Source organism: Sinocyclocheilus anshuiensis, unplaced genomic scaffold (assembly GCF_001515605.1).
Source record: "Sinocyclocheilus anshuiensis isolate Anshui unplaced genomic scaffold, SAMN03320099.WGS_v1.1 scaffold2192, whole genome shotgun sequence".
In the NCBI taxonomy this organism is placed as follows: domain Eukaryota; kingdom Metazoa; phylum Chordata; class Actinopteri; order Cypriniformes; family Cyprinidae; genus Sinocyclocheilus; species Sinocyclocheilus anshuiensis.
This window is the reverse complement of record NW_015542463.1, coordinates 220808-244789: the sequence shown is the minus strand read 5'-3', so window position 1 is coordinate 244789 and position 23982 is coordinate 220808. Positions and strand designations below refer to the sequence as shown.

General features: G+C 37.0%; 2 protein-coding genes across 6 annotated transcripts in view; both read right to left on the bottom strand.

Moving 5' to 3' along the window:
• Nucleotides 1-5828: 5828 nt before the first annotated feature.
• prdm14 (PR domain containing 14) lies at nucleotides 5829-9979 on the bottom strand. The gene is made up of 8 exons (XM_016493314.1): nucleotides 9454-9979; nucleotides 9143-9193; nucleotides 8764-8924; nucleotides 8336-8597; nucleotides 8006-8208; nucleotides 7200-7301; nucleotides 6339-6558; nucleotides 5829-6085 (listed from the first exon to the last, which is right to left on the bottom strand). Exons 1-8 carry the CDS (start codon nucleotides 9977-9979, stop codon nucleotides 5931-5933), a joined length of 1680 nt encoding a protein of 559 aa, XP_016348800.1. The 3' UTR covers nucleotides 5829-5930.
• Nucleotides 9980-13096: 3117 nt separating this feature from the next.
• The window catches only part of ncoa2 (nuclear receptor coactivator 2), a 113900-nt gene continuing 103014 nt past the window's right edge, over nucleotides 13097-23982 (bottom strand). For 3 of the 5 annotated variants that reach the window (XM_016493318.1, XM_016493319.1, XM_016493320.1), the window contains 5 exons: nucleotides 23134-23211; nucleotides 22592-23060; nucleotides 20133-20310; nucleotides 18524-18716; nucleotides 13097-16024 (listed from right to left, as the gene is read on the bottom strand). In XM_016493318.1, coding sequence (XP_016348804.1) covers nucleotides 16010-16024; nucleotides 18524-18716; nucleotides 20133-20310; nucleotides 22592-23060; nucleotides 23134-23211 — 933 coding nt within the window. In that variant the 3' untranslated portion in view covers nucleotides 13097-16009. The remainder of the gene's footprint in view (nucleotides 16025-18523; nucleotides 18717-20132; nucleotides 20311-22591; nucleotides 23061-23133; nucleotides 23212-23982) is intronic. The other 2 variants (XM_016493321.1, XM_016493322.1) reach the window with 2 other exon arrangements.

Genomic DNA, 23982 nt, shown 5'->3' with positions numbered 1-23982 from the left:
GGCCACGCCCGCTTTTACGGTAAAAATTAGGTAAATAAAGTAAAAACTGACTTTAATGTAGGCTAATTTAAATGTATTGAAACATGTATATTTAAACATGTTTGTAATTAGACATTTGTTAAGATGAAGTTGTAGGCCTAACTTACATTTGAAATGTATTAACATTAAATGTCAGGGGTAGATTAAGGTGGTCAGGGGCCCCTAGACTGCTCTTTGTGTGAGGCCCCCCCTTAATCATTAAGCTTTACTGGAGAAATGTATTTAGTGCCATACATGGTCCACACGCAAATAGTAAGGTTGAGACAGCCAATCCTACAGTGTTTCCTCTACATTCCCAGTGTCCCCCACAGGATTTTGTGAGACTGTGATGGGTGCACATTGGTTCCTCTAGTCTAGGGGGTTCTGCAGGTATAAGAAAATTTTGTTCATTTTAAATTTAAATGCATAAATCTGGTGCATTTTGAGAGCAGAATCAAGTGACTAGATCAATGAAGAAATATGTGCTCTTTTTTAGTAGTAGTAATTGATTTATTGGTTGCATAGATGTGAATGTGATGGTAGGGAACAATTTACACTATATAAATTCTTATAAAAGTTACAAATGCCATTATGTCAAGAGTCTTTTGTTGTTTGATTATCATTAACTTAACTCAAGACACAAGATTTTTACTTTTTTTTTTTTAATTCTCAATGACCAAATTCATGACTGGAAACATTAATTTAACTAATCATCTTGTAATAAAGGTCATTTCAGTTTTACTTTCTGAGTATGAATTATCATATGCAGTTAAAACAAAAACACTCAAGCACCGTAAAAGGTTTTGCTCAACTAACTGGCTTCTCTCCTGTATGGTTTCATGAGTCTCTTCAGACCTTAGAACTGTACATAAATTATGAACTTCTAGAACGTTTGACCTCCTAATTGAACACCTTTTCACAAATTGAACATAGAAATAAAAACAGTATAAATAACAAAAAATAAACAACAGTTCTTAGTCGTATTAAGTGCGAACAATAAGTGCTCTCTCATATTCAAAGTGCAAAGACCAATTTTTCAAGCATGATGCAGAGCTATAGACAACTATACAACCTATTATAGCCTACATATACTAATAACAGCCTAGATATGTTATGTAGCCTAATTTGCGCGCATCAGGGAGTCGCTCTCAAAATGCGGGGTATTAAAATCGCTTTTGAATGCGCGTGCGCGTTTTACTTTCGGTTTCGATTTAAAGGGGTCATATGATGCGATTTCAATTTTTCCTTTCTTTTTGGAGTGTTACAAGCTCTTGGTGCATAAAGAAGATCTGTAAAGTTGCAAAGACTAAAGTCTCAAATCCAAAGAGATATTCTTTATAAAAGTTAAGAGTCAGTCACACCTACCTAAAACGGCTGGTTCTAACACGCCCCCACATTCCTACGTCACTATCTGGGAAGATTTGCATAACGCCGCCCAAATGTTCACACAAAGAAAGAAGGCGTAACTTTTATTCTCGCTGTAGTATTGTTGCCGCCGCCGGAAAGCGAAACTACTTTGTTTGGTCTTCCAAAAGACGACGATATCTGCTTCGTCATGCCTGGAGCTGATCCGTGCTGGTCGCTGAGGAAATACTTCAACTTAGCACTGTGGATCACCAGATCGGCTTTCACCGTGGACAAAGCAGGAGTCCAGCCCGGGGTCGTCACATGTGGTTGCCGCAGGCATCACAATATGGTAAGGGGCGTAACATTTCCATCACACGCTTGAGGAATTCGGCCAATCACAACGCACTGGATAGCTAGCCAATCAGAGCACACCTCGCTTTTTCAGACCGATGAGCTTTGTAAAAATCGACGCGTTTCAGAAAGGTGGGGCATAGAGGAGAAACAATAATGTACAGTATGTGGAAAATAATGTGTTTTTTTAACCTTAAACCGCATAAACACATTTCATTACACCAAATACACAAAATAATGTTCTTTTTAGCAGCATCATATGACCCCTTTAACGATCGCGTGAACTCTAGGCGGTGCTGAGTGTGCATTCTACAATACAATACATTAATTTTTTCAGACACTCTGCAACGAATCCTCCTTTGATGTTTCTTATGGGCCAATGAGGGTCTTTTTTGTTCAGGCTGAAGAAAATTTAAAATAATAATAAAAAAAATAATCCGGCCAATCCAAGGCCCCTTGCACACGTGGGGCCCCTAGGCAAGCCTGTGGCCTACTGAATAGCTACACTATGCAGTTAAAAAAAAACAAAAAACATTTTTTTATTTCAGCTAGTTGCCAAACCAACATTTCTCATTTTCATTTAACTTGATGTACTAAAATAATAATAAGAGAATTTGAAGAGTTCATTTGCAAAAACAGATAACTCTGTTTTTAACAATTTTCAAAAATCATGTTTTTTCATTGTGCATTCCAATTAATCTCAAGCAAACGGCAGTTGGGTTATTTTGATTAAGTAAAAATAACAACAACAAAAAAAAACAGCTAACTAACACAATACAACACAATAAAAACATGATAACATAATTAAAAAAAAAAAACATGATTTTTAAAAATAAAAAAAACTGTTGTCCGAGTTGTCTGTTGAGTTTATTTTTGCAAATAAACTCTTTATTTGTAATACTATAGATATAATACCTAACTAATGAAAATGACAAAAACTCAATAAAATAAATAAAACTTTAACTAAAAATAAAACTAACTAATTTTTTATATTTAATATAAAAATAAAAACTAACCCAAAATATTGATAAAATTATAATAGTATTTAAATTATACTAAAATAACACTGACTTCTTTAAAGCATTATTGAAACCAAATGATTTGACATTATTACATGATTAACATTATTACAAAGTGCACTTTTCAAAAGTACACTTAAGTGTCATGAAAGGGTATATTCTCTAATATTATATAATCTGCAGGTCCATTTAAGTACACTACAAGTGCACATTCAATACAATTAAGCACACTTCTTTTTCACAAGGCTCTGGTTGAACAAAAATGCCATCATATAGGATGCTTTTTATTATTGACCCTGAGGGCTTCTTTGTGATTTTATTATACCTCCAAGCTCTGTTAACTCACCATGAGCTCTGCTGTACATGTGTACTACCAGAAGCCCCAGGGAACTTCAAAAGCTGACAGAATGGAAAAGCCTGCATCTCTCCCGGCTGAAGTATGAGAGGGTAATTGAATTGTCTTCTGAAGCTTGACCTATGACCCGGCCAGTTTTGTATGTAACCAGTGAGGGTGAAATTAATAATAGGAATCCATGGCAGCTCCCTGAGCCAGCACTGGATGAATCTGATGGCAGGGGACCACTGAAGCGCTGCAGGTAATCCAGTCAAATGAGAAGCCTAGCCGGGGAATCCTTCACAACAAAGACTATGGATAAGAGCTCAACACCTTTAAATGATTTCTGAGAGTGATGCTAAGAAAGCCACATCTGCTTGGTCGCTGATGTTATTTCAGGACTATTATACAGTATAACATGAATTGAACTTAACAAACTCATACACACTTGTAAAGAGTTTCAGTCCTTAGTGGAAAGGATACGACTTTATCACAACAAACTGCATGACAAATGATTGCAACATTTAGCTGTGCCCTTTGACCCCTTGTTGTCCTTGTGTGTTTTGAGAAGGTGAATACTCCTGGAGAATGTGGAAGGAGTAATCTGTCAGAAAGCCTTTTTCTCTCTTTCCTTCTCCATCATAGACAGTTGGTAGCATGAAGACACAATCAGGGGGCAGCAGATGTCAGTGAGACCGCCTTTGTTTCCATTCTCTCCACACCGGACCACCTCATTGCAGTAGTCCATTGTCATTAATTTGCTGTTGGGGGATGTTCACACTCCTCCTCTTCTGTCACATTGGCGGAGCCAGAGGGGTGTCCAGGGTGGCACTGGGCACCCCTGACATCTGATCGGCCACCCCAATAATTAATATGCTACAATTTCATTTTCTTTGTTTAATCGCACTGAAAGAAGCGTTTATTTTAGCCTCGAACTCAAGGATGCAACGCGTCTGGTGTTCCGCATCGCGCTTCGTCTCGTCCATTTCCAGCCTCTAACGTACGCGCTCATTACATTTAGCTATATATTTACTCATAATTGCTCTTTTTTTATTATAAGTAATAAAAAATGCCCTTAACAGTTGGGTTCCCTGTATAGTTTAGTTTAGAAAAATTGAGAAAAAAATAAAGTGTACATTACCAGTCATAAGTTTTTGAACAGCAAGATTTTTTATGTTTTTTTAAAGAATTCTCTTCTGCTCACCAAGCCTCCATTTATTTGATCCAAAATGCAGCAAAAGCAGTAATATTGTGAAATATTTTTACTATTTAAAATAACTGCTTTCTATCTGAATATATTTTAAAATGTAATTTATTCCTGTGATGGCAAAGCTGAATTTTCAGCATCATTACTCCAGTCTTCAGTGTCACATGATCCTTCAGAAATCATTCTAATATGCTGATTTGCTGTTCAAGAAACATTTTTATTATTATTATTATATTTAAAACAGTTGAGTAGCCTACAATTTTCAGGATTATTTTGATGAATAGAAAGATCCAAAGACCAGCATTTATCTGAAATAAAAAGCTTTTGTAACATTATACACTACCATTTAAAAGCTTGGAGCCAGTATTTTATTTTATTTTATTTTTTTTTTGGGGGGGGGGTTATATACTGTAAATTAATACTTTTATTTAGCAAGGATGCTTTAAAATAAATCGATCAAAAGTGATGATAAAGACATGTATAATGTTACAATTTTACTGGTACTTAATCGCAGGCTTGTTAATTAATCCTGAATAATTCTCACTCCAGGCTGAACACAAAAGCTGGCAGCCCTGTTTGCAGTAAGTTGAAGTTTTAGGCTCCCTGAACAACATTTACAAAATTCACTGTAGCCTACAAGTTAATGTTAGATCTTTTGCTCCAACCACTGATAGAAGTAATAGAAATAAGTTTCATTAGACTAACATTTGAAGTTACGGTATAATTCTAATGTGGGGTAATGTGAAGTAGACCTAATCAGCAATCGTAGGATTTAGTCATGTTTGTTTTAATGCCAGGTTGGAGTTATACACTGATTTTCTGTCATGGTCTATGGACCCCCTGAAATAGCCTTGGCCACCCCCTGTATAAAACTCTAGCTCTGTGTAAAAGAGAGAAAAGGAGAGAAATCTGAAATAGATTTACAACTGATCTGACTTCTTTTTTTTTTAAATGTGGGAATTTGTTGGATTTCGTTTCATAGTCTTAATTCATCTTAATGAGAAAATAGTATTGAAATTAAAGTTGTATTACAGTTGTGAAAATAGTATTGAAATTAATTTTTTTTCGATCGATTTGAATTAAAAATAGCATATCGAAGCTGCAAAAAATGATGCATTGACAATTATTTTAAAATCAGCACAAACCCTCATACATTCCTTTAGCAATTTTCAAAAAGTTTCAGGGAAAACCAAAACATTTAAATTATAACAGATATTTTTCATATCATTCATTTTAATTTTCAGTTTGCAGACGATCCGACACACACTGACATATCTGAACAGCAGTTACAGCTCATGATAAAGACTGTACAAATAGAAAAGAACGACAGATAACAGGACAATCAGTAGTAATAATAATAATCATAATTTCGTCTTTGGTTTTATTAATTGGCTTTGGTTGTGCAGCTCATTATTACAAGACGATATATTTGCTTTGAGCTAACTTTAAAAAGTAGGCCGACAAAAACACGTATTTCTCTAGACAAATACATTTTAATAAATAGCAGCAACATTTAAAATAATAAAATTAAAGCGAAAATATTTTCTTAGGGGACAGGTAACTATTAAATAAAATACACAATACCAAACAACATTGACGCAAGTCATCTTTGCAAGGAAAAGGCGGAATAACAAACAGAAACAGTGTTGAAGCATTAGTTCCAGGGTCTGTACTCGGAGGTGATGCTGGTCATCCCGGGGAAAGAGAAATTGTCTCCCAGCTGTTTCTGTGCATGTAAAGAATCTTTGGTGGGGAAGAGCGAGTTTTCGTCTCCAGGAAGAACAACAGTGCTGTTCAAAAGTGGTCGTTCTGAGGGGAGAGAGTTAGGTTTTATTATAAGCCTACATAAATATATAACCTATTATGTTAATAAATGCCTCATATGAATCCAACAAATATAGGCTGTTCATATCATTCAAATTTAACCCCCTAATCTCCCGTTCTGTTTCAATCATTGTTTTTCTCTTGTCGATCATTTTCAGTCCTTTCCAAATTTCCAAGTCGTCTATAGCTACTAATGCCTAAATGAAATCCCGGGAAGAAGCTTAATATGTCATCGTACTTTTATGCGTCGTCATGTGATATTTTAACTTTTGTGCTTCTTGGAAAGTGGTTCCACACACATCGCAGGAGAAGGGCTTGTCTTTGGAGTGTGTCCGTCGGACGTGGCTGTCGTGGGCCGCGTGAGAGGCGAACGCTTTCCCGCAGTGTTTGCACTTGAACGGCCGCTCGCCGGAGTGCTGGCGGATGTGCGTGCGGAGGATGCTAGAGGCCGTGAACGCCTGAGACAATCAAAAAATACGTGTTCATGAATCATATTGAATAATGGAAGCTAATATACATACACTACACACAACTTTATTATCTAAATATGGACATCCTGTTTACTTAAATCGTTTACTACACTATTTTTTATTATTGGCTATAAAATAACAACAATAATAATATTTAAATAAATTCTCACTACAACCTAACCATCATATGAACATTTTTGCATATTTGCATTTTTATAGCCATGTTATAGCCACCCTAGGTCTATAGGCTACTACACTCTAAAAAATGCTGGGTTAAATACAACACTGGGTTGTATTTAACCCAGCATTTTTTAGAGTGTAGAAATAAAACTGTCTCTGGCAGTCCACAAACAGCACAGACACGACCAGTGACATGACCATTGAAAGGCTCTTAACGCACGCGTAAGTCACCCTTTAAGAATAGAAGGAGACGCGTTGCAACAAAGCCACAGAGAAACTTTTGTCTCTTTGAGTGTCATAAATTAAAGCATAATCCTCATGCACAAAGCACTGGAGGTGCATCTGCCATTAATTAGCATGTGTCTTCTAAAAGTGAAACTCCTAATAAGCGCTCAGATGCACCATGAAATTAGTCAAATCCTCAAAATGAAGCACCGAGCATTACTCACCTTGTTACAGTAAACACATTTGTAAGGCCGCTCTCCTGAGTGCACGCGCATGTGTTTGTTCAGACTGGAGGACTGCGAGAAACTTTTGCCGCACACGGAGCACTAGGAGGGAAAAAAGGGGACACAAATTACATTCAAGACTCAAGACGCTGTATTGAAATGGCAAAAAGTTTTACCAAAACATTAAAGCATCCAGGCCATTCCTTGAAAAGGGTGCTTTTGCGTCCCTCATTATGTGTAAAAAAGTGACTAACATCAGTGTTATGGCCGGCAAAAATAACCTATAAAAATTACAATAAAATTAATTTTATTTGTTTGTTTTCGATTTATCCTGGCTGTAATAGCAATAAATTATAATTTGATTGAATAAAGGAAATAAAAGCTAAAAGCATTTAGATTTAAATGTACATGTTACAAAAACTGTATTCCCATCTTATTAGTCAGTTCCTGTCATTTCAACCCCCCCCCCTTTAATTAAACTATGCTATAATTATATAAATAAATAACAAAATCATAATCCGTGTAATCTTAAATAAAAATTCTAAGTTAAATCAGCGTTCCAAAATGAAAAAGGCATCCACTTCGCTGAAAGACCCTTATAGATGCATATAAACCCAAACTTATTCTTAACCAAACAATTCAAAATACGTTGAGCGTGAGAATATTAGTAAAATGGCAATGCTTGAATATTTTCTGTTTAGGCTTCGGTTTTCTGCAGCTTTTTTACAAGGGAGCTGTTCTTTCAGCACCGTAGCTGTTCTTTCCTTCAAGTCTTCAATGAATCAGACTGAAGAAGATATATTTACCTTATGTGGTCTGTGTTTTTCATGCACATGGAGAATGTGGATTCGGAGCCGGTCTCTTTTCTCGAAAGACCTGGTGCAGAGGTGGCAGGGGAACTTTCTGTCGCCCTGATCCACGCAGCGCGTGTATTTCAAGTGTTTGTCTCTGTAGTACTTGTAAGCAAACACTTTACCACAGCGATCACACTTGAAACCCTCTCCAGAATCTGAAACGATGACACACGGAGACGTGAGCAATTTGCAAATACTGACACGTTATAATCTTAAATAGCAGAACGTATTGAGCTATAAATCTCTATCTAAAGGGTTATATGAGGTGATACATTTGCATACCTTCAGCTCGCTCAGTGTCATCAGTAAAATCTTTGAAGGTGAGAGGAATACCCAGGAATTGCACATAGCAGTCTCCGTACCAGACCAGGAGTTCCTGGCCGGCTCGGATCTCTTTGCAGGCCTCATAGTATATCTGGCCTTCACACTGGACCGCAATCAGGTTCTGCTCCTCGGGGAAGCGCGCGCACTTCACCGAGGACATCCAATTCCCTGGAGCGCCTCTTCCATCCACAAAGTGACTCAAGCGGCCGTTCTCAAAGATCTTAGCATAGGAAAAAAAAAAAAGGTTTGGAATTTAATATAACTATTTCATATCAGTAAATAGTTGTATGCATTATGGCACTTGATAATCAAGTGTTCCAGGCAGACGTTTTATACAAAATCTGCATTTAAATTATAATTTTATTTATTTAACATTTGTTATTTACCTCCCACATGAGAGTGTTGTCATCATAGGTTTTGATCTCACTTGTGTTTACAAGTTTGCCCTGAAACGGTCCAAACCTGGTGCCTTTTGGAATTGTGCTTTTATCAGCAAATATTCCATAATGGGAAAGGCTTCCACAATTAGTTTGGAGAATCGATAAACCTGAAAAATTCAAGACACACTCCATAAAATTGCCAGCTGTAAACTTCAGACTATAAATTCTGAAGGAAGGAAGGAAAGAAAGAAAGAAAGAAAGAAAGAAAGAAAGAAAAGAAAGAAAAAGAAAAAGAAAAAGAAAGAAAAAGAAAAAGAAAAAGAAAAAGAAAAAGAAAAAGAAAAAGAAAGAAAGCAAGAAAGAAAGAAAAAGAAAGTTAATTTACCTTCTGGAAGTTCAAATCCTTCGGTATCAACAGGGAGAAGACGACGATCAGCTAATTAATTAAAGAAACATGAGTTAAAAATTTTGGAAATTAAACATGAAAAACTAGAAGAATGTGGCATTTAAATATAATGAAAAGTATAGTAATTGTAACAACGTAACGTACGTAAAATATTTAAGTCACATTATCAATGTGTGCAACAGAATACATATTGCCAGATTTGTTTTCCTTTTTCTTTCTTTTTTTTTGTTCAGCACAATAAAATTACTTCGTCGCACTAAAAAAATCCAATGATTATTATATAGACCTACCTGTACTGGGAGGAAATGATAGTCCAGAGATCGCATGTCCAACATTTTGCCCTTGTTTTTTGGAATATCCGTACAGGACATTGAAGAGGTCTTCCTCTGTAAAACTGTAGATGTGCGTGTGTTCTGGTAATGGATCTGCGGCCCGCAGACTGCTGAAACTGGCTTTAACCGGAGATGACGAAGCCGAAGAAGACTTTCCGCTGGACGGGCTGCTGAACTCGGACGGAGAGCCGGTGCTCTGCTCGTCATGTCTGGGGTACATGCTTTGTGACTGCTGCATGTGCTGGAAATACGGCATGCTGGACACGTTGAGGATCTGTTCGTGGAACACCGCGGTCTGGTGGCTGTTGTGGCTGAAAAAAGACGGAGTCCCGGCGAAGTTAAACGGCATGATTGTCTGTGCGTCGGTCACCATGCGGCCCAGAGACTTGAGCGGATGGAAGATGCTGTGCGCGCCGGGCATAGACGGGTAGACAGCCAGACTCCTGTCCCTCACTGCGGGGTGACTGGAGAGAGACACCGACATCGCCACAGCTGATGAGGGGGGGGTCCGAGGAGAACTTCACTTGCAGTTTGTATTCAGCTCTGTAGACTGTAAATATTTTCAGCATTATAAAAATATATTTGTTTCCATCCAACTTTTTTTTTTTAATTATAGAAAATAGATTTTCATTTAGATTTTCTCCATCTGTAGCTTTAAAACTTGCAGTTTGCAACAATTTTGATTTGACTTTTTAGACAACAATTCAACAAAGTTTTCTTTAAATGTATATTGACCCATTTAGTCTCAATTCAAAACTAAAGTAAAAGAAGCGTAATGAGACATGCTTCCACTCTTAAAAACAAAGATTCTTCAATGTTTCTTTGCAAATGTTCAGCGAAGACCAAGAACCATTTTGATCTGGTTATTGCAATCTTTATTTTTAGGAGTGTATCTCTACTGAGCAAGTAAAAGTTTGCAACACAAACAAACCAAAAATGCGACTTTCTAAATACACAGATTTTGCCTGCAGAAAGCCAATATAAAGAAAACGTTTAACACAAAGTGAAATGCTTTGTAAATTTACCTAAAAAAATAAATAACTCAGGACTACTGCAGAGATTTCAAAATCAAAAGTTTCCAGTATTGCCCTACATTTTCCAATTGGCCATTTTTTAAACAGATCACTAACTGCAAATCGCGCCACTAACAGAGACTAATGAGGGTCGTGACACTACAATTTAAGAACAGAGGGTCAGCAAGAAAGGTCACCATTAATGAAGCCTTTCCAACTCTTTTAAAAAGCATTAAAGGTGTCATGCTCCATAGACTCCTGACCTCAGCTGGTTATTGCACATGAAGAGTGGGCTTAAATCCATAATGGCAATACAATATAAAACACAAATAAGTTATTACTGTCATCAAAACTACAAAAATATTGTTTAGTGAAATTGTTTACAAATGTCCTTACCACTTGTGCAAGTCCTGAGATCCTCCTCTTGTGTTTGGGGAACCTTTCACTCAGGAGAGATGGACAGAGGTCTTGCGTGTGTGAAGCTTGAGACAGGTCTGAAGACATATGGTTGAGTGTAGGAAAGCTACTAGAGAGGGGATGCCTTTCCCGGATCTGTGCTGTCATTGGTCAGTCCTGGGTTCATCCTCTGGGAATTGCACTTTAACACGTTGTAGCCTCCTCTTACAGCTCTCTTTCATATGCAGCAAAGTCTCTAATGTGTTAACTACTGCGCACTGTTATCCGCTCCTAACCGGGCGACGGTGTGAACGGCACGGGTTCCGTTTAGAGGCTCTTTGTGAAAACGAACGTCATCGGCAGCATTAGTTGAATAATGGGAATTAACTGCGTGCATGAGCATGGAGTTACATCACAGACGAAGCATCTACTGAAGTATCACAGCACTATCACGTACTACTCACAGCCAGATGTGCTTTATTACGAAAAAAAGACTTCATTTGAATAAAATGGCAAAGAAGGTGCAGGATTTAAAACTTATGCACAATTACACATTTTGAGCTAAAGACATAGGCCTTACTGTTCTAAATAATAAGCACAATAACTATTACTGTTATGAATGATTTATATTCATTAACTAGTTCTGCTGTGAGCCACACAGGCTACAACGTATTTTTTCTTTTAGTTTTTGGTTTAGCTATATATAGGCTAGCTAATAAATTATTGAAACCTAATATCAAACATACTTAATATTAAGTAAACTTAATATAGGTTACCACAAATTACAGTAACAAAATGTGTTACTGTCATTATTAGCACCAGCAATACTACTATACTAATAACATTTATATCATATAAATAATAGGCCTAACATGCTACGCATAAATGCATTTTTTGTGGGTTTAAGGCAACTTTTGCTTACTTTTTTTTCGTATAGCAAAAAATAATTTATTAAATAAAATATATTATTATTATACAAAATAATTTATTATTAAACCAAACAACTTACCACAAATATGCAGAGACAAATTCAACAAAATATCTATATTGTCAGTGTTTTCTGGCATTCTATTAAACAAGGCATAAGTGCATTACATTTTATTTATTTTTTGCCAATTTTACATTGGAATAAACACGTTTTGTTGCATTAGTATTTGGCGTTTCATCCATTAACCCGTCCTGGCAAAACCAGCAAGCGCTTATAGCTGGGTCGGCGCCAGAGCGCACAAAGTGAGGGGGCAGGCACAATTTAGTAAAGGCATAATTCGAAACTGCAAAGTGCAAAGTGTTAGCAGTTTGAAAATTCAAGAATAATAGCAAAGTTAATAAGAATTCTTTCTAAATGCAGCACCGTTCTTATTTCGCTCTGCATAACCTGAACGAAAAAAAAAATGTTTTGCTAAGAACGAACCGAAATGAAAACATTTCGCTTTTAATCTGTGTATTTAACAGCCTGGGAGACCTTCCCAGGGCAGTACCTTGCCTCACCGACTAAAATCAGGGCGCCCACTACGGAGACGGCACCAGAGGTGAGGGGGCACAGTGACCGAGGTGGCCGGGCCGGGCCCCCTCAGGCCCCCCCGTGGCGCCGACGCTGGCTTATAGTATTATTAATTCAATAATAACTATCCCATAACAAGGTTTTCCACCTTTTTAAATATCCAAACCCTTTTATAAAGATCTATGCATCACACAGACGAGACGAATAACATTTTCTCTGGAAGTGAAAACATGAGCCGTGAGATGATTATAAATGTTGCAATAACAGAATTCTTTATTTACAATTCAATTTGATTCAACATCAAATAGCATCAGCAAAGCCATATTATAGTTGACAACTTGCATAACTGTATTTAAATTGCTCTCGGTATATCTAACTTTGCATAAAAGGCTCACACTAAGATTACACACATCGATGCGGATGAACAGAGATGTTTGTGACCACAACTGGGGGGAAAATACATCTCAGGAGCGCAACACTGTAAGCGTTCTCCAAAAAGTCCTTATAAATTACATATTGCTTCGATTTCCCATTGCATCATCTTCATTCTCACACATAACTGAGAGGGCAAAATCAAGACTGTACAAATAATAAAACCCACAACTGATCACAAACAAAACATGGAAAATGAGCAATATTGAGACCGAGGAGAGCGAGAGTGCAGGTGTGTGAGGGAATAGAGAGAGAAAGAGAGACAGGTAGGCCTATGTAGGTATCCAGCAATAGATGAGCAGTAATGAACTGGGTCGATCCTGTCAATGGTTCACTATACAAATATAATACAGACAACGTTTGTAATATACAAGACAGTAAAACAGATCTAAGGCAATATGCTAAGTTTTAGCATTTCAAGGTTGTTGCATTTAGCTCTAAGAAATTGGCAGACTATACAAAAAGACATTTAAAGTCTCAGAAAAAAAGGGTAAGGTAAAGACAATTTTAGGAAATTCAATAGCCGTTACAATTCCATTGATTTATTTATTTTAGGACAAATGGCTCTTTTTGCACTAGCACTGATAAAAAGACTAGAAAACTCTGCACCACCTTCACATCATGGCTTATATTTATTTCAAAATCTTGACAATCTTTGGACTTTGCAGAGGGTAGTGGTACAGGTACGACCTCAAAACTGGCTATTCTCCAATATGATAGATGCGTCTGGATGTCAGTCCTTGTTCAAGGCATCCAACATTCATCAAAATTGTGATAAAAAAAGCTCGGAATAAATGAGTGCTCGATTTAGTCGACAAACGCTAGCACTGGAATCGATTATTAGGCTAAATCAAGTTTTTAACCCACGTGAGAATGCAGGCGATTCTCAAAGGATACAGAAAGTTTTGAATGGTGGGCAGAGTGACGTTTCACCCAAACAATGTGAAATCAAATTCGTATTTACAGTGTTCAAAAGGAAAAGCTAAAGCTATACCAAAACACCAGGTATATTCGTACACAACCACGACACCTTCAGCGCATAATGACAGAGCTGGTCGTCGCAAACCTCAGTTGCTGCTGGTACACACAGTATATACTTAATAAAAACATGTAGTAGCCTACTTTCTTGTTTTTTTAATACACCAGCTTAAACACAGATGACATGGCGATATTTTCAGCGAAAGCTAAAGGCTGACAATCTAACCCCGATACAAACTGTGTGCAGACATGAGACAAAAACAAAATGAAAGTGTTAACTTATGTGTAAGTCTACCGATCAATTAAAAGGCAAAGAAATTTGGTTTCGTTCTCAAATAGGCAACGAAAAACGTCCGAAAACACGAACTGTATTGCGTAGCCTACATTACAGCGTTGAGTTCACGTGCCTGTAGTGATCCAAATCTGAACCGTTGATCCGGCTTTTCAAGACGGCGAAAATTAAGTGTGAATGTAGGAATAGGATAGCCACGCAAAACATAAATGCTGTTTTTTTATTTATTCATTAATTTTTTTTTGGCTATACCAGAACTTAAACCTGCTTTTCACTGAGGAACAAGTAGGCTAGTTTTAGACATCTCTTTGTTGTTTTTCTCAAAATAGAAACCACAATAAAAAATCTGTCTTTAATACTGAGTTTGTTTGAACCGGGGAGCAAAAATGTGTCTCCTGAAAAGTCCTGTACAAAAATTACAAAACAAAACAAAATAAAATCTCAAGTTACATTGGATTTAAATTTATTGCTTGTTGTCTTTTCTTACACACACCTTGTACCGATCGCATCTGGCATGAAGCACATCACTCCACACAACAAAGCAAGCACGCTTCAGTGTTGAGTTTATGGCTGTGTTGGTTTCCTCCGGTGGGGCTCCCGGCTAAAGGCTTAGAAGCAAGCAAGTATCTGTACACTGTACACACAGGACCCTCCCAGACCCCCACCCAGGAAAGAAGGACCACCTCACCCCAGCTTCCCTTCCTTAGTAGGCTACCATAGGAATCAGCACATCTTCCTCTTCCCGCCAAACGAACACGCTCGTCGTGAGAAAATCCGTTCCAGAAACAGTTAAGACCGGACTTTGATGGGAGGAAGGGGAAATACTTTGAAAAACAAAATAAAAAAATAAATATAATATGAAACAGATTCCCCCCTTCCCATTATAGGTATTTACAATCTACCAGCATTTCATTTTACTAACCACAAAAATCACGTTCTTTCTGAAACTACTGGACCAAGGAAAACAAAATCCATAGGTATGTTGAACGTTTTTCTTATTCTGAGGCAATTCATATCCACTCTGAGTGGTTTTTCTCGTTCTAACCGATGCTTTATAAAGAAATCTACAATGTTATTTTAAAAAGAAACTATACATTAGAATAAAACTTAATTTAATACACAATAAACCTCTTGACTAAATTAAGTCTAGTTTTACAAACCATCATCTGAATTCTCATAATCTATATGTAGATTCCATTTCAACATCATTCTATCTTTATTTGCACTCTGAAACAAAACAAAAAAGAAAACAAAAAGGCAAAATGGCGTGGCGTGGAAAACATTTTTGAGCGTGGATTTCAAATGCAGTCTTCTTGCCTGTTTTGGAACGTCAGATTGGAAAGGAGTCAGAGAGAAAGATGGCTGCGCAAAAAGAACGTAATCTTAAGAAGAGCCTGAAGTCCAGAGGAAGAAAGACAGGGAAAAAGAGAGGGAGGAATACATTCATGGGAGACAAGGATTCCGATGCCACTGTCACGGAGTCTTTTCAGGGGAGACCTAAGTCACACTACGGTGAATGCAACGGAGCAGACTGACGGAAAGGGCTTGCAGTGTAAGTACGAGACAGAAGGCCGTGCTCGACTGAAGGAGGGGGGGTTTCTAGGTCCAGAAGATCAAAGTGTCAGTGTGTGTGTGTGTGTGTGTGTGTGTGTGTGTGAGAGCGTGTGTTTGTGTGAGGGAGAGTGTCCATCTCCTCTGAGCTCCAGTACCCCTGATGCATCCTCTAGAGATGTCCAGAAGGGGGCAGTCGACAGGCTCTCTAAAGACCCGTACAGCCCCGATAGCAGCTTAAATAGCACAGCATCACTCCAAACTCTCCGTGATCACGATGCGGCTGAAAATCACTCATGAAACATCTTCATTAAACTCGCTTTACTGCATTGGGATGTCGTCTGCCCCGGGTCAACAATACTTCTGCTGTGGGAAAGAGAAAAAGAAATCAGGTCTTAGACTCAAAACCATAGAAGCATATTTTTCACAGAAATCATGTATGAGGCCGTTCACATTGTGGTAATGTATATTATTAATTAACAATAATTAAGTTGTAAATAACTAAGGTATAGTTCACCCACAAATCTCGCTCACACATTTGAGCTTAACCATGTTTACTAAATGTGAAATGCTCTGTGTATGTGTCGATCATTATTTACATGTAACTAAACGCCTAAATTAAATTAAAGTTCATATAAATTAAGTTCATATAAAGTGATCATCATAAGACTTGGATTTTAACTTCTCGATTCATATAGATTCGCTTTTATAACCTTTTTGGATCTTCTAACCTGGATTATCAGTGGAGGGACAGAAACCTTTCAGGTTTCATTAAAATATCTTTATTTGTGTTTTGAAACTAACCAAAGTATTATGGGTTTAGATTGACATGGGGGTGAGTAAATGATGATAATTTTCATTTTTAGGTGTACTATCCCTTTAAGTTGTAATTTTGCCTTAATAGGTAATAGTGATACTTGCACTGATAGAGGCAGGACTACAGTTCCCAGCATGCATCATGGCATGAATATACTACTGTTTTAATGTTTTCTGGGCTATTTAGTGGTGTTTTTGTGTTTGCTTTAAGTTATTTGTCACGAGGTGTTCACTGCATATCTGTTTCCTAAATATGTGGTTGTTGCCACTGTCAAAGAGGTCTGTCTGTTTTTCGTATTTTACACATTCATTTTTAAAATATATACACAAACAACAAAAATTTATGAGACTATGATTGTGGAATATTATTTTGCATGAAGCACGTAGTATTTTTATTTTTTTACACTATTTGTCTATTCTGGCAGCTTTGACTGGGTGGGCCATGAGCCAAAGAAATACTGTAATAAATCATGACAGGTAAAGTACTTTTTAAAAGCTCTTGTAACCCAGTTTCATGTACCCCTCACTGAAATGTGTTGTTAATGCCAAACTTTGTGTTGTCATGAAGAGATAATTACAGCTAAAAAACAGAGAGTAATAATTAATTAAACCTCCACTAATGGCAAAATGCTAAATTATTAAAAGACTAGTGAATATACACACATCTTGGGAATAAATCAGCAGACTGAGATTTCAACGGCCTATGGACTTATAAAAACACGAAGTGCACATGATCAAACTGATGCAACTTGGTTAAATATTCATACTATTTAATGAAGCTTAAAAGCTGCAGCGGACTGTGTAAAGCATAAAAATCTTTATGTTACTGGCGAGAGTGCATCACTTAAGAAAATATATTAAAGAACTATTTTTAAAGAAAAAGATAAAAAAGTTTGAGAAAGAAGTTTCTTATGTTCACCAAACCTGCATTTATTTGATAAAAAAAAAAAAAAAAGTAAAAATTACTCCAGTCTTCAGTGTCACGTGATCCTTTAGAAATCATTCTAATATGATGATTCGGTGCTTAAGAAACATTTTTGATTGTCATCAGTGTTGAAATAAGTCGATTAATATTTTTTGGAAATGTGATATATTTCTTTTTCAGAATTTGCTGAATAGAAAGTTCAAAAGAATAGCATTTATTGAAATAGAAATATTTTGGAACATTCGAAATCTCTTTACCGAAACTTTTCATCAATTTAATGCACTTGCAGAATAAAAGTATCAATTTCTTTTAAAATAAAATAAAATTCAAAATGAAAATGTTGAGCCCAAACCTTTGAATGATAAACATACTTATAAATAATATACAAATGTATTTATAACTTACATAACACACGAAGAAAATGCACTTAAAACTGTTATTTATATGATGAAACCACAATATAGGATATTAATATTTAGTTAAAATGAAGTTCAGGGAGTGCAGGTAGGTGTGTGCGGGTATGTTTGGTCAAACCCTAGCTGACTTATAGACGTCATGTCTGATATTTAGCACTCAAAGTCTGTCATGTCTGCATACATGATCTCTTTATCCACCTCGAACGGGCACTAATTGCCAGCAACTAATCACATCACGCTCCTATTACATCTAGTTCTGCATCATCCCTCTCATCTGCAAAATTACCGAGGATAATTAGAGTAAATTATTAACAAGCTAGTTGCAGAGTCAACTACGCTATTTGGTGACCTCAGACACTTAAAGTCTGACCATTAGACATTCTACATCTAATGGTTTGAGTAAATAAATGCATCCAATAAATCTACGGCGCATCGCTTTTTACTAAACTCCTGGGTGGAACATTGGGGAGTTTAAATGAGCTTCATTAGTGATCAAAAGTTTGAGAGTCTGACAAGCGCTGTAAAGCAGTTTCACTTTAAAGATGTGTTTTTAAAGTAGCTTGAGCTTTTAAACCATCTAGTTTAGTTGACTGTTGGGAACAGCAGAGCTCCAATGGGTTCCCAAAAAGGCAATAAACGTTCACACTTTTCATAGACAAAGGTGTCACATGACTCAGAAACTGACTTGTGTGTGTGTGTTTGTCTAACCTGTTCAGGGCCCATGTTGGCCATGCCGCCCCCAGGTCCAGAGTTCATAGAGCTCATGCTCATCTGGTTGCCCATTTGGCCCATGCTGCTTGAGTTGGTGGCCATGGACACATTGAGGTTCATGCCGTTACCATTGTACATGTTGTTATTGGCCTGCTGGCCGAACTGAGGTGGCGACTGCTGAGTGAACATACTGTGGAGGGAAGCAGATAAATATAAGATCCTTCAGGTGGTAAAAACATTTCGTTTAGCTTCCTGAGAAAATGTTCTTTTTTTTTGTGACACAAAAACAGTATTATTTATAAAAATATAGTGGATTTGGCTGTTCGCCATGACACTCGCTATGAGAAATACTGCAAGTGCTGTTATCACTAGAATATTGCACCGCTGGAAAAGGCTCTCAGCCAATCAGATTCAAGGACTAGAAAGAACTGTTGTGTGTATATATATATATATACATATACATACATATACACACACACACACACACACACACACACACACAACATGGAAAAATATGTATTTAAACAATTGCAAATATGTCTAATGGGTTATTTAGCACTTTATGCTTAAGCAGTGTTAAATTATTGGATTTATGTAGTGCTATTTACTAGTTATATAGTATTTATGTAGTATATAATATAATATAATATAATATATACAGTGGTGGCAAAATGATTAGAACACTAGTATTTTCACCAGATAAAAATGGTTTTAAGTCAGTTATTTCTATCTTTTGCTGTAGTGTGTCAGTTGGAAATATCAGTTTACATTTCCAAACATTCATTTAGCCATTAATTGTAGGCTAATAGTCCAGTGAGATTTTTGTTTGTTTTGTTTGCACAAGGAGTCTGACAACAGCCAGTGCTCCACACAGAGATCTGATCTCATCATCATCCAGTCTGTCTGAGATTACATGAAGAAACAGATTAAATCCAGTAGAACTGTGGCAACGTCTCCAAGATGCTTCAAGAGACCTACCTGCAAAGCTACAGTACTCTTAAAAGTTTTAGGCACTTGTGTAAAAATGCTGTAAAATGAGGATGCTGTCAAAAATAATGTCAAAGAGATTTTCTTTATCAATTAACTTCTATTAACTAAATGAAATCAACATTTGGTGTGACCATCCTTTGCGTTTAAAGCAGCTTTTGCCCTCGGTGCACTTGTGCATAGTTTTTCAGGTAGCTTTGCAGGTATAGGTTTCTTGGAGCATCTTGGAGACGTTGCCACAGTTCTTCTGGATTTAGTCTGTTTCTTCATGTAATCAGATCTCTGTGTGGAGCACTGGCTGTTGTCAGACTCCTTGTGCAAACAAAAATCTCACTGGACTATTAAAATTAATGTCAAAATTAATGTTTGGGAATGTAAACTGATATTTTCTACTGACACACTACAGCAAAAGATAGAAATAACTGACTTCAAACCATTTTTAGCTGGTGAAAATACTAGTGTTCTAATCATTTTGGCCACCACTGTACACACACACAAAATGGAGAAATATGTATTCAAACAACTGCAAATATGTCAACATACCAATAAAAAAGTTTAAACCAAAACCTGGTGCTTATTTTGTGTGAGAGCGAGTGTCATGCAAGACGTAAAACTGCACCTGTTGGCATTCATGTTGCCCTGTGTCCAGCCGTTCATGTCAGGGGAGGACTGGAAAGAGGTGTTGCCCTGCGCCTGCTGCATCATGGGACTCTGGGCGTGGCCCATCCTGGGAGACATGAGGGGGCTCTGAGGGGTGGCGGCACCACCGAACCCGCCGTCCGACTGCTGACTCATACCTAACACACACACACACACACACGCACATGCAGACACATGAGGAGACAAATTCTGGTTCGAAATAAGCATACATCAAAGAAATATTTAACACAAATCAAGAAATCATTATTGTATAGCACTTTTCACATCATATTCACTCTCACGCTGTCAAACAACATCCACATTTAGCACCTAGAAATTCATTATAATTGCAACTATGACAGGAACAATGATTAAAAATGACAAAATCAAAGTCTAAACACATTTGTGGTTTAGATTAGCTGATCATCATTTTTAGAAATGTCAAAGCAGAAATCATACTGAGAATATTTCAGCCCATCTCCATAATCAAAAGTGAGGAATCGAGAGTATACTAGAGGGGTTTAGAGGTGTTATAAGCAGGCAGTAAGGCAGAGTTACACGTGCAGGTTAATGTTAGTGGCTGAGACAGCCAGAGAAAAGAGGGGTGGGTGGGTAATGGGCGGGATTGGGGGTGGGGTCTGGGTCATCGCATAATTGGTTTAAAAATCAACTGCTCCGCCTCCACTGATCACCATCAGCCAATTAGTCTAGGCAGGACAGACACTGACACACATGACTCAGCACAGGCATAGACACAAGCACAATTATCAACAGTTTAACACAACGTAAGCTTGGCTTAAATGATACTGGCTTTGACTGCATCAGTAGCTCATGTGTTACAAATAGATCTACTGTGGCAAAGTACAAAGATGGACGTTCTGGATTATTATGTTATTATTATTTATTATATATTAACATTATTCTTAATGTTTCTGATCTGTTGAATTTTGCTGTTTACCACAGAATAACTTCAACTCGTACTTCAGTTTGTAAAAAAGAATGCAAAATGCAATTAGTATGTAATTTCAATGGAAACCCAACAGGGTCATTGAGTGGGTGGCAAAGTTTAAAATATGCAAATTATCACACTATTTGTTTTTACAAGCTGAGCTGCGAATCATAATTTTCTGTGGTAATAGATAGCATGCTGTTTACAGACATTAAGTTGTAAAATAACCTGAAATATTGCTGTTATATATTCTGATTACATGTGGGAAAACATTAAAGTGACTCTGCTGCCCTCTAGTGCCATGTTCTACCATAAGCATTATAATCTTTCAAGGGCACCTACATAAATACAATAATTTAACACTGATTAACTAGCATAAAGTGCTAAATAACTTATTAGCTTACAGTACTTGACTTGACAACTACAAACAGATATTTAAAAACCCAAATACTCAATGAAACAGTTTTTAAAGTTGAGACAGTGAAACATTACTAGATACTAATGAATTTTGGTCTTTAATTTTATGGCAGCATCTAATCTCATACATGATAATATAATCCAGAAAATATAAATCTCATCAATTTAGTTATTTACAAAAAAAAAAAATCTAAATACTGTCATTATTTATTCAACCTCACATCATTCCAAAACCTGAATGTCTTACTTCATGTGCTATTTTAGTATTATTTGAATACTATTATTCAAATAATATTACAAGATATTAAATTAGATTTTATTTTTATATTTTCAGTTTTCTGTTTAATTTAAGTTTTAGTAATTTTAGAACTTAATTTCGTTACTTGCCAAGGCAAGCTTTTTAGGTTCAGGTTTTTCATTTAATATTTATATTTTATTTCAGGTTTAATTCAATTACCGAAAATATTTTTAATCATTTTTATTAACAATAACAACATGTCTTTCCATGGAACACAAAAGATGAATTTTTAAGAATATCTTTTTATTTTTAACACAATTATGGTGCTTTTTTTGTCATTTTTGAGTTTAGTCAAGTCAAGTCACCATTATTTATATAGCGCTATTTACAATGCAGATTGTGTCAAAGCAGCTTTACAGTTGAAGTTTAGTCTTCATTCACTTTTATTATATTTTACAAAAAGCTGGCTGGAAGGTTAAAATAATCACATTTTGTGTTCCACAAAAGAAAAAAGTTAAAACCCAACAACATGGGGGATAGCAAATGGTGTCAAAATGCTAATTTTTGCATCAAAATAAGTATTTAATTCTTTTAGAATATCATTTTATAAGACTGGATTTGACTGCAGTTGCTGGACTAGTATTTTTACACAGCTGACCTGTATCTGGACTATTGCATTTCTGATTAAACCATGTTGACTGGCCCTGGACGTCATTGATTTTTCACCGCACGTTCAGATCACACAAGTTCAGCCTGTAGTGTTGCTGGTCGCAGGTGTTTGTGCGTGTGTGTGAAAGCGCATGACACACAGACAGAGAGAAAGGGCAGGCAGTACCTGAGCTGGGGAACTGAAAGGCACTGTGCTGCATTTGAGGGCTCATAACAGCCCCAAACTGTCCGCTCAGACTGCCCAGCATCCCCTGGTTAGCTAGACTCATCTGAGAGCCATGCATGGCGTTGTGGGAGAGGAGCTGGGGGGCGGGGAGGTTGGGAGAACCGGGGGAGAAAGGGCTGCTGGAGGGGGGTGGCGAGGCCAGTCCTGTACCGTAGTTGGGCGGATAGGGGAACTGCTGGGGGTTGGCCTGGGGGATCCGCGGGTTGCTCATGGCTCCGGGCATGCCTGCTGCGGCCGCCGCCATGTTGGGTGGCAGGTTGAGGCCCTGGGCTCGCATGACCATGCTGCGCTGTTGCTGCTGCTGCTGTTGTTGCTGCTGCTGCCGTTGTTGGTCCAGTTGACGCTGGCGCAAGTGATTACTCAGCAGCTCTCTCTGCCGCTGCGCCAGCATCTGAGCATTGATTGTCCCCTGGGAAGACAGAGAGTTTAGGCAAGCTCGAGATCGGAGCACAAGGGAGAATGCAGGAAGCGATTCGATGTACCTGATTCGGAACGTTGGGTCTTAGAGGTAGGTTCATATTTGACACTCCAGTCATCTGATTCATCATAGGCTGACGATTCTGGAGCAGACACAAACAGAAGTGGCAAACTGTAGTATTATTTCAAAAGAAGCATCACTCATTCTACCATTCAATACGTAAGCGATACATTTAAACAACTGATCTGTTCAATACAACAGCACTCTTGTTTGTAGTATACTGACTTTACATAAAAGAGTGATGAACAAGAAGTTAATAGTGCTGTCAAATCGATTAATCGCATCCAAAATAAAAGTTTGTGTTTATATATGTGTGCAATGCATACTGTGTATATTCATATGTATATATAAATACACACACATACATGCATATAATATTTTTGAAATCTTTAATCTGCAAAAATGTCAACGATTCTGTGTTTTTCTGTCAATGTGGGGTGCTGTGTGTACATTAATGAGGAAAAAAAATTAACTTAAATGATTTTAGCAAATGGCTGCAATATAACAGAGTGAAAATTTTAAGGGGGTCTGAATACTTTCTGTACCCACTGTATATATATATATATACTGTATATTCATATTTATATATGATTTATATTATATATAAATATAAATATATATTACATGTATTTCTTAAATATATACATGTATGTGTGTATATTTACATACATCACACACACACATATATTATGTAAAAACAAACTTTTATTTTGGATGCGATTAATTGCAATTAATGCAAGTAAACTGAAAGTGATCACCCTTCAAAAACAGTTCACGAAAGTTCACAAACTTCCTGTTAGGCCTTGAATACAGGGTCAACTAATACTTTAATCTTTCTGTAACTAATCCCAAC

Coding starts and splice junctions, on each gene's coding strand:
- prdm14 (XM_016493314.1), bottom strand. CDS start 9,979: ATGTCGGTGTCTCTCTCCAGTCACCCCGCAGTGAGGGACAGGAGTCTG. Junction 9,194..9,453: donor ATCATTTCCTCCCAGTACAG/GTAGGTCTATAT, acceptor TTAATTAATTAG/CTGATCGTCGTCTTCTCCCT. Junction 8,598..8,763: donor ACAACACTCTCATGTGGGAG/GTAAATAACAAA, acceptor TCCTATGCTAAG/ATCTTTGAGAACGGCCGCTT.